The 18,094-nt window shown below is 46.0% G+C and overlaps 1 protein-coding gene across 1 annotated transcript; it reads right to left on the bottom strand.

Moving 5' to 3' along the window:
- LOC127669421 (H-2 class II histocompatibility antigen, I-E beta chain-like) lies at positions 1 to 14,176 on the bottom strand. Its single transcript, XM_052163361.1, has 5 exons — positions 14,033 to 14,176; positions 5,426 to 5,692; positions 4,505 to 4,786; positions 3,102 to 3,212; positions 1 to 124 (listed from the first exon to the last, which is right to left on the bottom strand). Exons 1-5 carry the CDS (start codon positions 14,130 to 14,132, stop codon positions 120 to 122), a joined length of 765 nt encoding a protein of 254 aa, XP_052019321.1. The 5' UTR covers positions 14,133 to 14,176; the 3' UTR covers positions 1 to 119.
- Positions 14,177 to 18,094: the final 3,918 nt, after the last annotated feature.

Below are 18,094 nucleotides of genomic sequence, written 5' to 3'. Positions count from 1 at the left end.
GGGGGGCTGGATTCCAGGTCTCGGATGCTCAAACCTGGCCCCAGGTGGCATTCACTCCTGCTGCCTGCCAAACTGGATGTAGAACTCTCAGCTCCTTCTCCAGCACCATGAGACTCTGATCATGCTAGAAGAGAAAGTGGGGATTAGCCTTGAACTCACTGGTACACGGGACAGTTTTCTGAACAGAATGTCAAAGGCTCAGGCTCTAACATCAACAATAAATGACACATCATGAAACTGAAACGCTGCTGTATGGCAAAGGACACCATCAATAGGATAAAACAGAAGCCTACAGAATGGGAAAGATTTCACCAATTCCAAATGTGGCAGATGACTCATTTCCAAAATATATAAAGAACCCAAGAAACTACAAACCAAATCATCAACAAACCAAATAATACAATAAAAATGGGGTAGAGCTCTACAAAGAGAATTCTCAACAGAGGGATGTAAACTGCCCTAGAAGCACTTGAAGAAATGTTTGCATCCTTAGCCATCAGGGAAATGCAAGTCAAAATGACTCTGAGATCCCATTTTGTTCCTGTCAGAGCAGCTAAGATGAAACTCACAGTGACAGCTCATGCTGGCAAGGATGTGGAACAAGGGAAACACTCCTCCTTTGTTGGTGACAGTTCAAACCTGTGCAGCCACTATGGAAAGCAATTTAGTAGTTTCTCATAAAGTTGGGAAGTGATCTATTTCAAGGACCATCTATACCCTGGCATATACCCCAAAGACGGTCTACCATACAGCATGGACGCTTGCTTTATTTGTAAAATCCCAAGGTTGGAGCAAACCTCGATGTCCCTCAACTGAAGAATGGATACAGAAAATGTGGTATATTTACACCATGGACTATTTTATAGATGTTAAAAACAAGGACATCATGAAATTTGCAGGGTGCAACTAGAAAAAATCATCCCGAGTGAGGTAATCCAGACCTAGAAAGACAAACATAGTATGTACAGACTTATAAGTGGATATTAGTCATAAAGTACAGGATAACCATGCTAAAAATCACAGACCCAGAGGAGCTAATAAGGAGGGCATGGGATAGTGGTGGGGGTGGGGATGCTTGAATCTCACAGAGAAAAGAGAATAGATTTGACAATGCTGGTGGAAGGATAGAGGAACTGGTTGGGATTGGGGGGGTGGGGGTGGGATAGGAGGGATGATATGGAGAAATGGAGGGAGGGAGGGAGAGAGAGAGAGAGAGAGAGAGAGAGAGAGAGAGAGAAGTAGAGAAGTAGAGAGACAACTGGATTAGTGGGGGTGCATCTCTGCCAGGAGCTAGAATTCTAGGATAAAAGAAACTCCCAGGATTCTATGAGGGTGACCCAAGCATAGACTCCTAGCAAAGGAGACTATGAAGCCTGAACCAACTGTATCCTATAACCAGGCAGGACTTCCAATAACGAAATTAGGGCAGCAACCCAGCCACAAAACCTTTGACCTACAATTTGTCCCACCTTCAAAATGTGCAGGCATAAACATGGAGCAGTAATTGAGGGAAAGGGCAACCAATGACTGTTCCAACTTGAGACCCAAACATGAGAGGGAGCCCACCCCTGACAATGTTAAAGACACTCTGCTGTGCTTGCAGACAGGAGCCTAGCATGGCTGTCATCAGAGAGTCCTCAGCCAGCAGCTGGTGCAACAGACGCAGAGACCCACAGCCAAGCATCACATGGAGCTTGGGAATCCTGTTGAAGATGGGAGGAAGGAGTGATGGAGCCAGAGGGGCCATGGATACCACAAGAAAACCTACAGAAACAATTGACCTGGGCCCACAGGGGCTCACGGAGCCTGAACTGCCAACCAGAGATCTCCTGTGGGATTCCTAAAGTGTGGGCAGGGGCTGTCTCTGAGTACAGTGCCTGACTTTGGATCCCTGTCCAACTGGGCTGCCTCATCTAGCCTCAACAAAAGTTGTGGCTTTTCTTACTTCAACTTGATATGCCAGGGCTGGTTGCTGTCCGTGGGAGGCCTTTCCTCTTTGGAAGAGAAGGGGAGAAGGGGTGCATAGGGGGAGGCGAGGGGGTGTGAAGAAAGGAGGGAGGAAAGTTGCAATCAGGATGTAAAGTAAATCAATAATTTAATTAATAAAAAAAAAAGTTTAAGCCAGCAGGGCATGGCATGCTTATATTGTAGCACTCCAGAGAGAGAAACAGGAGGATCTCTGAGAGTTCAAGGCCAGCCTGGTCCACAGGAAAGCCAGGACAATGTATATATTTATGGCTGAGAGCACGGTGTTTGATTTATACACAGACATAGACACAGAGACACATATACAAACATGCATATACACTCTTAGATTCCTGAATTCAGCCTATGTATTATCTCACATACTTGTATCTAAAGGAAAGTCCTGTTTCACTGATGTAATCTTTCCTTCCTGTTTTTTTTTTTTTTTTTTTTTTTTTTGTATCTTGTCCTCAAAACTGCTTCTATGATAGAATATTTGATAAGGGATTGTGTCACAGGATCAGCTCCAGACAAAGGACAAGAAATACAAGAAGGAGGGTAGGGAGGGGGAGGGGCTTCTTCCAGGGGTGGCCAGGCCCAGGCAGGGGTTGAGCAGCCATCAGGGAGCACAGAGCCAGGAGGAGGCAGGTCCCTGGAGAGCACTGTCCAGGGAGGAACACAAGCCCAGCAGGACATGTTTTTATGACATGGAGACAGGGACAGACACCTTCCTTCAGCTCCTGACAGCACAGCACTGAGCAGGGTGGACTTCTCATGCCCCAAGTCAATGCTGCTTCAGAGCACAGGCCTTCAGTAACACAGGGCACAAGGCTCAGTGCTAACTGCCTAGGCAGACCCTGGCAGTGCCCAGTGCCTCTGCCTTTCCTGTGCATTTCTCAGCCCACTCTGCCAGGCTGGTTCTCTTATCTGCAAGGCACTGCAAGTTATGCCTACAGGTTTCCCAAAAGGCAGCCATAGACTGTTCATGTCAGAGGTTGATGAGTGTCTGTGGCCATTTGGGGAATGAGCAACCTCACAGAGGTTCTGCCAATGCCCTGATAATTAACCACACCTAAGCCATGAATGACCGTCTCCCTGAACCGCTGTGGAGCCTCAGGGGCCACCAGACTCCTTACCTCTCAGATTCCTTGAGTAGATGAACAGCCCCACTGGGAGGATGAACAGACCTAGCGCCATGCCCATGACTCCGCTTAGCATCTTGTTCTGGGCAGATGTGGACCGAGCCCCTAAGGATGGAAGCCAGTGGTGGGTTTACCTCAAATTCAGCACCTCACACTGTCGCTCTGATAGCAATGCAGTGGGGGAGTAGAACTTGCCACGTCTGGAAAAGCCATTCAGAGTCACACAAAACAGCAAAGTGGAAGACAGGGGCTGCAGCCGTGGGTGAGAATGTGACCGTCTAGAGTTGCTTTGTCTGTCTCTGTCATCTATTGTAATGAAACTGGTGAAATTATGTCTGTTAATGGAACAGCTGCAGCTGGTGGGCGGGTAGTGCTGCAAGCCTCAATGTTGCCAAATAATCTGCTATGCATGAGATTATGTGCATGTCTGCAACCAACAGTGAAGGAGCAGATCAGACCAAGATCGCAACGGTGGTACCCGCGTGCACGTTCTGAGCCAGTGCCTGCTGAGGGAGCCAGGCACAGCTCAGAGCCAGCATGGAACAAGTCAAGAGAAAGCAAGCACACGCTGGCCCAAAGCGAGCGTGGGCCTTTGTCCCTAACCTGTCACTGCTGCTCGCTTGTCCTAAGAGAGACAGTGACATCTGCACATTGTCCTGCAGCAGCAGCCGCCATGACATGACTCTTGGGTACCCTGCAGGACACATGTGCACATCAAGCGTGTTCAGGGCTGGGGATCACCTCCTCTTGCACATGTGGGATGACAAGAACTGGGGGTGAAGTGGGGTGGCTACCTGGGGTTCATAAGTAACTTGGTCCACAGGTCAATAGTGTGCTGGGGAGAGCCTACATCTTACCTGAGTCCTCTACATCCTAAAGAAATGAAATTGGAGAAACTGACCATCAACAGACCTTTTGTAGGATGGCCAGCAAGACGTCGATGGCAGCTCCGCTTTGATCTTTAATAGCTGTGTCCTTGAGGAAGTGTGTCTTTCCGGGGCTACGGATAATCCCTACACGATCATTTTGTCCTGATCTAGCACAGTACCTAGCTCATGCCATGTACTGTACTGGGGCCATTTGTCTTCATTGACAAACCTGGCAGAGGGCACCCAGAACCTTCACCCAATCTATCTAGATCTTTTCTTGTTCAATGACTTTCTGTTTGGGAACATTTCCACATGGCCTCCATCTTAATCAGAAAAAAATGCTGGGCGTAGATATGTAACTAGGTGAGGAATGAAAGCTAGTAACTCAGAAATTCTCTCCCTTTTTCTTTGTAGAATAACCCATGCCCTTCCCTGGTGGGCAGGGATTTATAGGGTCAGAGAAAGCTAAAAGGCAGGCCCACTACATGGTGGGCAGGGATTTGCGGGGTCAATGGGTTTCCCACTCACTCCACTCCACTGTGACAGGGCTGCTCAGGCTGGGATGCTCCACCTGGCAGGTGTAAACCTCTCCACCCTGAGGAACCGCCTCCAGCATCACCAGCATCTGGAAGGTCCAGTCTCCATTTTGGATCAGGCCTGTGGACACGATGCCATTCTTCTCCTCCTCACCATTCCGGAACCATCTCACTTCAATGCTGCCAGGGTAGAAGTCACTCACAGAGCAGACCAGGAGGTTGTGGTGTTCCAGGGGCTGCGTCTTTGTGGGGTACACAGTCACCATGGGCTCAGCTAGAAGAAAGAGAGGTGAGAAGGAGCCGTGAGGGTGGAGCTGTCCTCCCTGTGGGCTGCCTGCCTGCCTCCGCCCACCCAGGCTGAAGATCTCAGGGCATCTAAATGTGTCCCTCAAGTTAATCCTGGCAGCAGGGTCTGTCGGGTCTGACAAAAAAAACCTATCCGGACTTATTTTATAACATGGAATAATAGTTCATTGTCGAACTGAAAGTGTGCCTGAATGCAGTGTATGTAGAGAGTTCATGAATACAGTACTTCAAAGCACACACACCATAGAGCAGCTCAGGCATGGCTCTATCCTGGGAAGCAGGAAGAGAGAGAGGAGATTCTCAGGGATCCCAAGGCGAGCACAAGTTAAAAAGTCATTCCAGTTAGGCCTAGGAAGATGGTTCAGTAGATAAAGGTGCTGGCTTCTAACACTCATGGTCTGAATTCATTTCTGAGGACCACATGACAGTTGAAGAGAATGCCTCTGGAAAGTTGTCTTATGATCTCCACACACATGACACACATCTCTCTCTCTCTCTCTCTCTCTCTCTCTCTCTCTCACACACACACACACACACACACACACACAGAGAGAGAGAGAGAGAGAGAGAGAGAGAGAGAGAGAGCTACTTCTGATCTAATGCTTACCTTTTAAGTTCAACATGAAGATGTCAACAAGGGCATAGTTATTTCTGCACCTGTCCACCGTGGCACGATAATTGTCCAGAATGTCCTTCTGGGTGTTCAAGTACTCAGCTATGGGCTTCCCCAGCTCAGTCACTGCCTGGAACTTCCCAACATCACTGTGAAAGCGGGCAAACTCTTCCTGGTTATAGATGAATCTGGTCACAGTCCACACTTGCTCCCTCCTGTTTAAGTAGTGACACTCGGCCTTCAACTGCTCCAGAAAACGTGCTGTGGGGACAGGAACACCCTCTATTACAGGATGTCTGTGAGGACAATGCCCCAGACTTTGAGTTTGTGAAGGGATCTGTGACACCTGCAGAGACCTCACCTCCTGCACCCTCTAATCCCACTAGCCACACCATGAGTCCATCCTCACCCACTGAAGCAGAGTTGTGTTACTGCTGTTGGTAAGAAATCCTGACAAAAAACAATTTAGGGAAAAGAAGGATTATTTGGATTATGATTTGAGAATATCTGCTGTTGCCAACAAGGCAAGGCAAGAACTTGAAGCACATTACCCACAATCAAGAGGAGAGAGAGGGGGGAGGGAGAGAGAGAGAGAGAGAGAGAGAGAGAGAGAGAGAGAGAGAGAGAGAGAGAGAGAGAGAGTTAGTTTGTGTGTGTGTTTGTGTGTGTGTGTGAGAGAGAGTGTTTGTGTGTGTGTGTGTTGTGTGTGTGTGTGAGAGAGAGAGAGAGAGAGAGAGAGAGAGAGAGAGAGCGCACAGATCCTCTGCTCTCCCATCTAGCTTCTTCCTCTCCTCTCCTTTTCATGGACCGTAGCTTAAGGAATCTTGCTGCCCACAGTGGGCTGAGTCTGCCTCCATCAACTAAGAATCAAGATAGTTCCAAATGGACATGCCTACAGGCTAGCCTGATAGATAATTCCTCTCTTCCTCATGATTTAATTGGAGTCAAGATAAGTTGACAGTTAAAACTAGTCAGTGCAAAGGCCATGCAAGACAGGGACTCCCTTTTGATCCTGCTCCAGCCACCACATTCTGCCTTATCTCATGTCCACAGGTCTTCTCCCTCACCTTAAATAGCACCAATGTGGAATATCATTCTACAAATCACACCTAACAACTGGCTGTGTGTCAGGCCTGGTTGCCCCTGGAAACCCTGAGAGAAAATTCAGTCTCTCCACTCTTGAATCTTGAAATTAGCAGAAGTGAGGGATGAAATTATCCAAGATTGAAAAGATTCAAACACATGTGATTCTATTAACAGAGAATAATTAGGCAGACTTTAGCAAGACAAGGACTGCTGTGTTGTTTTGAATATGCTTGGTCCAGGGCGTGTCACTATTAGGAAGTGTGGCCTTGTTGGAGTAGGTGTGTCACTGTGGGTGTGGGATTTAAGACCCTCATCCTAGCTGCCTGGCAGTCATGAAGATATAGATCTCTCAGCTCTTCCCACACCATGCCTGCCCTGATGCTGCCATATTGCTGCTTTGATGATAATGGACTGAACCTCTGCACCTGGAAGCCAGCCCCAATTAAATGTTGTTCTTTTTAAGTGTCACCTTGGTCATGTTGTCTGTTCACAGCAGTAAAACCCTAACTAAGACACATGGGGATCCCCAGCCCTTCAATGACTTGACCTCCAAAGCAGAAGCAAACTGTAGAAAGTGGAATTCCCCTAGCTATTGTGGATGCCCCATCTATGGGACAATGAAGAGGTGGGGTGGTAACACCTGGCACAGCAGGTGCACCTATGACCGGCACAGGTCTTACCACGGTGCTACGCGTGCTGTTCCTTCATGTCCTCACAGATCGCTCTGAGCAGATCCCATTCGCTCACTTGTCATAAATGCACAGGGGTCAAATGGCTTCTCCACAGGGCACACATGGAAGGTCACAAAGTGTTCAGCACTTACCAATAATCTGACATGCCCTGGGCTTTCACATGTGCCAGGAGGGTTGTGAGGGAGAAGTCACATCACTGCTTGGCACCAGCTTGCCAGGCTCCTTGGAAGCTGTGGGTGGCAAACTCTGGTACTGGGAGTAGGTGCTATGAACCTGTGTCTGTCCAGGGGCCCCTAGACAGTATGGGGTTCAGTTCAGCAGTATGGGGAAATGTGGCAGCAACATGCTGGTGTGCAACAACCACATATCCTTATGTCACCCCTCATGCAAATCTTCCTGGCTCATAACCAACCAAGATGGCGGACCACCAGGCAAGATCCTAGTTCACAGAAGAGCTCAGAATACTAAGGGGGAACATGTTTGAAGGACACTGACTGAGGGAGACTCTGAACATAAGCCAATCAATGATGGTTATTCCAGGCAAAACAAAGAGTTGCCATGGTGATTCTGGGGGCATGAAGAGGGGAAGAGAGTAAGTTACAACCAGCATGGTGGGGGTGTCTGTTTAATTTCAACTGCTTGGCATACTGAGACATGAAGACGGCAATTCAAGCTCTACTCAGTCTATGTAATGAGTTTGATGTCAACCTGAACAAGTTTGCAGCATACTGTTTCAAAACATAAAAGAAAAGAAGAAAAGAGAAGAGAAAAGAAAAGGAAGAGAAGAGAAACAAAACAAAACAAAACAAAAGAAAACTTAGGGATGGAGTAACCCTGCAGCAGATAACCTATCAGGCATAATCAAGGTTATGAGTTCAATTTCTCATATTAGAGAAAAAGAACAACTTGAATCTCAGGTCCCAGTTTGGAGGTGTGCATCAGCTGTTTCTCAGGACTGTAGCTACATATCTCATGAGAAACAGCCTAATGGAGTCCTTAGATTACTTTTATTTTTATTATTTTAGTTTGACTTCTGACTCGACAGGATAAAGAATACAGTCTGTTGTGATGGGGAGGCCTCAGAGGGAAGAGCACAAGGTGACTTCACATTTCCTGTGCAGTCAGGAAGTAGAGAGATATCAAGAAGTGGTCCAGCTATAAAGCTACAAGCCCCACTCCCAGCAAAATACCTCCTTCAACAACGCCCCACTTCCTAAAAGTTCCACAGCCTTCAAAAAGAATGTGACTGCAGAGGCTGAGTGAACACAGGTGCTATATGTGACACTGCTTCCTCAAACCACAGCAGGGGAAACCTGACTGTAGGGGTCACTGTAAGGTCAGCTGGAAAGGCCCACCACACCCTGTCACAGGCAAACAGCAGGCTTCACAGCAGGAGAATGAAGGTCCTCCTTTCACACAGGACAGTTTGGGTCTCAGTGGCCTAATAGTGACTGCTCAGCTCTGGAGATGGGATTGCTTTGGTCCATACTTTACCCAGAACACATGCCGGTGCCCAGTCACTGCTAGGGGACATGTTTTTCAGAGGCTGACTGACAATCAACCTGCCACTCAGGCAGAAGCCTTGAGTTACTGTGCACCTCATTGATGCATACAAGGAAGGAAAGGCCTGGGGAGCATGGCAGACAGGCAGGCAGCAGGCGGGAAGGAAAACAGAATAAGAATAACCTGGAATATAAATGAACTAAAGCCACCAACCAACTGATATAAACTGGCTGAAGGGATATAAGACCCAACTGTGTACTGCTGACAAGAAACTCATCACTTTCATGGACCTGCAAAGAGTCTAGGAAGGCAGGCTGAGGACAGATATGTCACACCATGGAAACAAAATGGAGACAAAGTAACAATTCTCACACCAAATAATGCAGACCTTGCATTTTAACAAGTGAGAGAGATAAGTAAGTTCACTGAATATTGATACAATGAGAATTTTAACAAAATTATGTGATGGCTTTAAATAGACATACATGAAACTGACTTGGGAGTAACACATAATAATAAGCAAATATTAATAGAGAGAGAGAAGGAGATGGAGAGGGAGAGAGAGAGGGAGAGGAAGGAGAGAGAGAAGAGAAGAGGAGAGGAGAGGAGAGGAGAGAGAGAGAAGTGAAGAGAAGGAGATGGAGAGGGAGAGAGAGGGAAAAAGAGAGAAACAGAGAGAGAAAGAGAAAGAGCGAGCGAGAGAGAGAGAGAGAGAGAGAGAGAGAGAGAGAGAGAGAGAGAGAGAAAGGGAGAAGAAGAGAGGGGAAAGGAGAGAGACTGTAATACAGTAATAAATGGGCACTGCCCCACCCACACCCCCCATTTTCCTTAATGAACAGATGTTCAGAGAGAGAATCATCAAGTAACTTCTGAGTTTCTACTCTACAGGGCACACCCAGAAGAACTACACCTAGTCATAGAACATCCCATCCATCGCTAGCAGAGCACACAGCTGTCCTGGCAGGAAGTGGACATTATCCAGGACACAGCACATGTTGAGCCGTGAACTAAGGCTCAATAAATTTTGCATCAAAGTCAGTTCATGCATCATCTCAGCACAGAATGAAGTAAAATTGCAGTTAAAAAGCAATTCGGATTGTGAAACCCTAACTCAAAATGTGAGACCCCGACTTGCTATTTTTAGACTTCTAGCAACTAGCCTAATACATAGAAACTTGCTCTTTTGCCCTACTGTCCCCAGCGTTGACTTGAGATTGCCCTAGAAGATAACACTCCCTGTTCCCGGATCTGGCCCGCCAGCTTCTTGACACAGCTGAGGGTCTTGCTAAATCTTCCACCACATAATGGCCCAGCAGCGGTTTATAGCACTGACTGCTCTTCCAGACGTTCTGAGTTCAATAATCAGAAACCCCGTGGTGGCTCTCAACCATCTGTAATGGGATCTGATGCTCTCTTCTAGCGTGTCTGAAGATAGTGACAGTGTAGTCATATAAATAAAAAATAAATGAATCTCTAAAAAAGTGAACTAGGAAATGAGAAGCAATACAGCTGGGATGGATTACAGGACTTGCCCATGGTGGCTGTGTAATTGAAGATGCTATGAAGGAAAATAAAGAACTTTCCAGAAACAAGCACGTGTTGGTGTCAGCAAAGGCTGTAAGGACAAGGGAGTTTAGGGAGTTCTTGTTGTCTTTTGAGAGTTGTGCAACAGCGAATGTTTCCTGTACAAGGTGAGGCCCATACAGACATCTTCCATCATGTGTAGCATGGACCTTGACGGTGCTCACACCTTATTTTTCTCTCCGGCCTCTTTGTGGTTCTTTCCGTTTTCCAGAATGGCCCCTCACCTGCACAGCTGACTGTGTCCTGGGTCTGGCTTACTCTAGCTGATATGACTGTGGTCAGTTTTGTCTGTTTCCTAAAACGGGCACCATTTTTTGGTTTTACTCATCTTCCCTTTTCATGGCTAAAGGAAAAATTTTTACTTATAAATGCATTAATTGAAAATAACATGATATCAACTAATAAACAACAATGAACCCAACACATTTCAAGGAGTTAGAAAAGCAACGATAACTCAGATCCAAAATCTGTGATGATCAGAAATGATATGGATCACTTTATAAATTAATTAGGAAGACAGAAATTCATGGTACCTGTGACTGGTGAAGCTAATTTTTGAAAGCTGTATTTGAAAGGTAATTTTTGAAAGGTAATTTTTGAAAGTTAATATTTGAAAGCTATATTTGAAAGGATTACCAAAACTGAAAGACCAGTAGCTCTGCTGAGAGACAGAAAAGGGAAAGCCCGAGTAAATGAAATCAGAGGTTGCAAAATGAAGCATTATCAGTTAAGTAAATAGTAGAGGGGCGTAAGACACTGCCTTGAAGGCGCCTGCATCAAACAACTGGCGAGCCTGGAAGAGATGGAAAATCCCTGAGCAAAGGCAGCCCATAGGAACTGAACCACAAAGGGAAAAAAATAGACTGGCAAGAAGGAGAGTTCAGGTCCTGGGGCTGCCTGATTTCGTGAAACATTTGAAGAATTTACTACAATTGTATTTAGAGTCTCCTACAAACTGTAATGCATAGTGCTTTGTCAACCCTTTCTCAGGAGACGATTGTTTCCTGAAACAAATAGGCAAAGATCCAGCCAATTATAAACCGGTGTCATACCCTGTATGAACAGCAATGCCAAAATTTCCAACAAAACTGTAACCTGTCAAATTCAAGAGCCCATCAAAGTTCACAGGCCATGTCCCAGCATGCACCATCTTCCAGATGCGAGGACAGTCGGATGCCTGTGAGTGAATTAGTGTGAGAGCACAGGCCTCTGCAGGGAGGGTTAAAGCAACATGGTCGCTTCCGCAGATGCAAGGGAGGCTTTGATAAAACTCATGCTTTTTGTGACAAACAAGACTAATTAAATAGTGCACAAAGACATTATGCTTACAAATCAGAAATATCCAAATTGGAAGGAAGTTATCAATATTTGCAAGTGCTATGATTTTACATAGAAAAACCTAAATAATGTACCAAAAAGCTGTTAGAATAATGAATTCAGTGAAGTTTCAAGATCAAAATCTGTACAGAAAAGGCAGTAGCACTCTCTGCGGCAATAATGGCCTTGCTGAAATGGACCTTAAGGACCAACTCCAGGGTCGGAGAGGTGGCTCAGAAGTTCGGAGCACAGGCTGCTCTTACAGAGGATCTGGGCTCGGTTCCTAACACCTGCATTGTGGCTCACGACCATCTTCACTCTGGTCTCAGGAGATCTGGTTCCTTCTTCTGGCATATATAAATCTTTTAAATATATAAACTTTTAAAAATATGAGCATCAGAAATTCAAATAAGCCAATCAAAACACAGGAAAGTGAGCCTGAAAAGCTACCTCTGAGAAGACGACATGACATGCTAATGAACAACAACCCTTTCAGAGATATCCAGTGTCACCAACCATGAGGAATGTGCACACCCAAACCACAGTAGGATAGTGGAACAGCACGTAGGGCATCTCAGCAGACATTAACAAGTGCTGGTGAGGATGGACAGAAAGAGAAAATGAAATTAAATTAAATTAACACAAGCATTGTGGTGAACAGTTCGAGAATCCTCATGTGGGGTTTGAATGTGCTTGTCCCAGGGGAGCAGCACTGTGAGGAGGTGTGGCCTTGCTGGAGTGGGTGTGGTCTTGTTGGGTGGGTGTGGCCTTGCTGGAGTGGGTGTGACCTTGGTGCAATACATGAGACACTTGGGGTGCAGGCCTTGAGACCCCTCTCCTAGCTCTCTGGATTCCACTCTTCTCTGTGCTTTCAGAACAAGATGAAGATGTGGAGATGCTTGTGTTGTGTGTGTGTGTTAGATCATTGTGCAATGTGGACCTTTAAAAGCTCTGTCTCCCTCATCTCTGTCTGTCTCCTTGTGTCTCTGTCTCTGATGTCTCTGTCTTTCTCTGTCTCTGTCTCTGACTCTTTCTCACCCTCAGTTTTCTGTCCTGCGTCCCTGCATGGGAACACGAAGCAAGCACACACCGTAGCTGAGAGCACGTGAACATTGCACTTTCTAGAATCCGGAACTACACACACACACACACACACACACACACACGCACACGCACACGCACACGCACACGCACGCGCACGCGCACGCACACACACACACACACACGCACGCGCACGCGCACGTGCACGCGCACGTGCACGCACACGCATGCACACGCACACACACGTACACACACGCACACGCACGTGCACGCACATGCACACGCACACGCACACAGGTGCATGAGACACTTGTTGGGATTTCTGTCAGGTCACTATACAGCCTAAGACAACAACATGAGCCTGGAAAAGTCAGAGAGAAGCTGTGAGGACCAAGTCCACAGGGACAACTGAGAACAGAAGGTGAGCAACGGAACCTACAAAACGCGGGGAAGCAGCACTGCACCAGAGACTTCACTGCACCAGAGACTTCACTGCACCAGAGACTTTACTTCCTGACTGGCCTCTATCCCCAGGGGACATCAGCGGCCTTCACACTGTCTGCCCCTCCTCCCCCCTGTCTGGGTCCTCAGCTGGAGCCATATTTAATTGTTGATTCTGGCCACTGCTGACACATGAGAATAGAACTGCATATCTGGAGCCAGGCGGGTCCTCTCCTTCACCCTCAGGCAGGATGCAGCTGGTGCTGGGGACACAGTGCAGGGTCTCAGAGGAACTGCTAGGTTGGAGGGACCGAGAGCACGCTAGCTCTGCTCCGACGATTGTCTGGGTGGCAGATTCAAGCTTTGAGCTCCAGGGTTGATCTAGGGTGCCATCAACAGGAGAGAGAGAGAGAGAGAGAGAGAGAGAGAGAGAGAGAGAGAGAGAGAGAGAGAGAGAGAGCGCACCCTGAATACTTCCCATGATAGGATCGCAGCTCAGGGAGGAAGGTTTTAAAAACACTGGGGCTCAGGGAGAAGAGAAGGCCACAGGTCCCAGTGAGGGCACAACACAATCCTCCAGGATACGGCTCCCCAATTCCGCTTAATTGCTCATGAAACCTTCAGGGAAATTTTCAATCTTAATATTTTAGAGAGTCTTTATGTTAGTGCCCTGTCTTCTTCCTGTCTTCAGGCCCATAGGAAATGTGATGTCAGGGTTGACAGGTCACATGAAGAGGGAAGGGACCTGGCCCATTCCATTCATGCGTCTCAAAGGAACATCTAAGACATTGTTATATGGAAGTAATATGAGATTTGTATGATTAAGAGAGGTGGTTGAAGAAAAACTGACAAGTTTTAATAACCTATTGTAGACAAACTGAAGCTAGCCCCTTTGTTCCCCACCGCCAGCAGCTCAGAACGTGAGAGGTGCACTTACGTCGGGGGTCCCTGACCAAAGCCACGGGAGGGTTCAGCATCATCAGACTCAGGACCACAGCTGCCACACAGGGGCCTCTGGGGAGCCACAGACACACCATGCTGGAGGAGAGGAGAGGTTGGTGGCCAGAGAGGCAGGACAACCTGGCTGACTGAGGAGGGTGAGGGACTCCACCCACTGGTGCTGGGTTGGGCACCTTCAGTGCTAAAGAACCAATCAGCAGCAGAGGGGGGGCAGCAGCATCAGTTGCTGGTCAGAGGTGTAGAGTGAAGGTCTTTCTGAAATTTCCAGTTTCCTTTGTTAAGCAGACAGACTGCTTCAGCTCAGAGTTGCAAAGCCTTGATCAGTTTGGGTCTGGAACATTTGCATGAACACTTCTGAGCCACCAATTCTGAGGGCAGCCTTGAAACCACCAGTCTGCCCTTGGATAACTCAGCCTGAGAGAGTCCAGTACCTATTGGGGTTCCTGCTGTGACTTCCCCATTTGCTGAGGGAAATCCTCTAACAGTTACTCCCCTTCTGTCTCATGCGAAGAAAGGTCCTAAGAAGTCTTTACTAATGCATGCCTATAACGTTAGAAGGAAGACAATCACTGAACATAAAGTATATATTACAGTTTAAAAATACAATCATATCATTTCTGAAATATGAACCTTGTGTTGCATAATGATTACACATTATATTAACCAAAGGCAGTGACTTAAATTAAGAATGTGCTTTGAATGACTGTTCAGAATAGGAGCTCCAAGATTAATCGATTATTCTGATGGTCCCACTTCATCTGTCTAGATAGTTCTTGAAGTAGGATTTATCATCCTGCAATGACTATCACTGAAATTCATTGAGTGAACTTTTAAGCATCTAACTTGTTACTCAGAGTTTTCCTGGGGCTTTCGCATAAAACTTTCGTTAGAAAAAAACCTTCATATACTGTACTTTGATTATGTTTTCCTACAGTTCATTCCTCCTCACCCAACTCTATGTTCTCTCTCTCTCTCTCTCTCTCTCTCTCTCTTTCTCTCTCTCTCTCAAATAAACAAGAACAGAAAATAAGAAACAGGCAACACACATACACAAGTATATAATACCCCTTAAATGAAAATAAGAACATAATAAAAATTAAAATGAATATTGAACATTTTTTTAAAGATTTATTTGTTATATGTGAATATACTGTAGCTGTCTTCAGACTTGTCAGAAGAGGGCATGACATCTTGTTACGGATGGTTGTGAGCCACCATGTGGGTGCTGGGATTTGAACTCAGGACTTTCAGAAGAGCAGTCAGTGCTCTTAACTGCTGAGCTATCTCTCCAGCCCTGAAAATTTTTTAAACTGTTTCTCTGATGCATTTCACTTTTGAAAACTCTCTGCTGAGATCTGTAATAAATCCTCCTATTTGCTTTGTTTATTTTCTTGATATCTGGTTTTTTTTTTAGCTCTTCATATATATTAGATACTTTCTATCATACATATAACTCGTATAAATATTTTTCCATTCTCTAGGCTGCTACTTTCCCCAGATGATGGTGTCCTTTGCAGTATAGAAAGTTTTCATTCTCATGGGGTCGCATTTACTAATTGTTGGTCCTGTTGCTTGGGCTTTCAATGTCTCATTCAGAATCTCTCTCCTGTGCCAATGGTTCAACCCTGCACCCCACTGTCTGTTCTGTCAGCGTCAGGGTTTCTTGTCACGTGCTGGGGTCCTTGATGTGTCTGGAGTTGAGTTCTCTGCAGCGTGATGAGCATGGACTCCCCTGCCTTCCTCTGCAGGCAGACGCCCGTTTGACCAGCACCATCTGCTGAAGCAGCTGTCGGTTCTCCACTGTGTCTTTTCTACGTCTTTGTCACAAATTTCTTACATCTTTGTCTATAGGCGCAAGGACTTAACTGGGTCCTCAGCTCAACTCCATTGATTGCTGTGTCTGTTTTCCTGGAACACACTGCTCCTTTTATTTCTGTAGCTCTGTAGTACAACTTGAAGGTGATACACACAGCAGTTCTCTTACTGTTCAGGATTCTTTATCTATCCTGGATATTTTTGTGTTTCCATGGGGACCTGAATGTTGTCCTTTCAATGTCTGTGAAGAATTGTGGTGAATAATGAAGGGGTTTGCACTGAATCTGTAGATTTGTTTTACTAGAGTGACTGTCACTATTCTATGAATCACCATGATCCAGGAGCATGGATACTTTTTCCATCTTCTGATATTTTCTTCAATTTCTTTCTGCAATGTCTAAAAGTTTTCCTTATTTAACATTTCACCTGCTTGCTTGTATCCTAAGATAATTTTGAGTCTATTTGAAAGGTATTGCTGTTCTGATTTATTTTCTCAGCCTGTCATTTATATCCAGGAAGGATACTGATTTTTGTGTTAAATTTTTATCATTCTACTTTGTTTAAAATTTATATCAGTTGTTGGAGTTCCCCAGTGGAATTTCAGGGCCACTGGCGTATAAAATCATATCATATCATGACTTCTTTTCTTCCTGTTTGTACCCCCTTGATATCCTTCACTTGTCTTACTGCTGTAGCTAAGTTGTCAAGTACTACATCAAATGGGTATGGAGAGTGTGGACAACCATGTCCTGTCCCTGATTTTAGTGGAAATGCTTTAAGTTTCTCTCCATCTAGATTGATGTTGGAAGTGAGTTTGCTGTAAATCTCTTTTACCTTGTTTTGAGATATATCCTTCACATCTCTAGCATCTCGAGGAATTTTGCTATGAAAAGATGCTGTAATTTGTCAAATGCCTTTTCTGCATCTAACGAGTTGGTCATGTGCTTCCTGTCTTTCACTCTCTTTACTTTAAAGATTCTCTCTCTGTCTGTCTGTCTCTCTGTCTCTTTGTCTCTGTCTCTCTGTCTCTCTGTGTCTCTCTCTGTCTCTGTCTCTGTCTCTCTCTCTGTGTGTGTGTGTGTGTGTGTGTGTGCTGAACATCCTTGCATCTCTGGGAATAAATCAACTAGTTCATGGGGCTATTCTTTCTGATGCATTCTTGAATTCAGTTTTCAATCGTTTCATTAAGAAATTTTATAACCCAGCACTCTGGAAGGCAGAGGCAGGCGGATTTCTGAGTTCAAGGCCAGCCTTGTTTACAGAGTGAGTTCCAGGACAGTTCTCAGGCTATACAGACAAACCCTGTCTCGATAAAACCAAATCCAACCCCCCCAAAAAAGAATTTTTATACCAATATTCATAAGGGATATTGGGCTACAGTTTGTGCTTTGCTGGGTCTTTGTATTTTTTTTAAATTCACTTTACATCCTGATCACTGCCCCGACTCCCAGTCACCCCTCACATAGTTCCTCCCCGTGCCGGCTCCCTTCTCCTCTGAATGGATGAAACACCCCACCCCCATAGTACACACACACACACACACACACACACACACACACTAGAACAACATATTCCACACTTAGTTAACGACTTTTGGGATAGCCCCTGCTCTAGTTGTTTGGGACCCTCATCTGCTACAAATGTGTGAGGAGGCCTAGGTCCAGCCCACAAAGGCTCTTTGGTTGGTGGTTCAGACTCTGAGAGCCCCAAGTGTCCAGGTAAGTTGACTCTGTTGGTCTTCCTGTGGAATTCCTATCCCCTTCAGGGCCCTCAATCCTTCCTCCAACTCGGAGTTCCCAAGCTCTATCCAAAATTTGATTGTGGGTCTCTTCATCTGTTTCAGTCAGCTCTGGTGGAGCCTCTCAGAGGACATTTATGCTAGGCTTCTATCTCCAAGCAAAACAGAACATCATCAATACTGTCAGAAACTAATGCTTGCCCTTGGGATTATCTCAAGTGGGGCTGGGTTTTATTTGCCCATGCCCTCAGTCTCTGCTCCTTCCCCTTCCCTGCATTTCATGTAAACAGCATAATTTGGGTCAAAAAATTTTGGGTGGGTTGGTGTTCCTATCACTCCGCTGGGGTTCCTGCATGGCTACAGGTGGTGACCTCTTCAGGTTCCATATCCTCAAAGATGTGAGGATCAGCTAAGGTCACCCCAGTGATTCTGGGGAGCCCCCCATAGAAACAGAAAGAGCACTGCCAAACTCTTTCTATGAGGCCA

This window comes from Apodemus sylvaticus, chromosome 19 (genome assembly GCF_947179515.1).
Source record: "Apodemus sylvaticus chromosome 19, mApoSyl1.1, whole genome shotgun sequence".
NCBI lineage: Eukaryota > Metazoa > Chordata > Mammalia > Rodentia > Muridae > Apodemus > Apodemus sylvaticus.
This window is presented reverse-complemented; position numbering and strand designations above follow the sequence as displayed.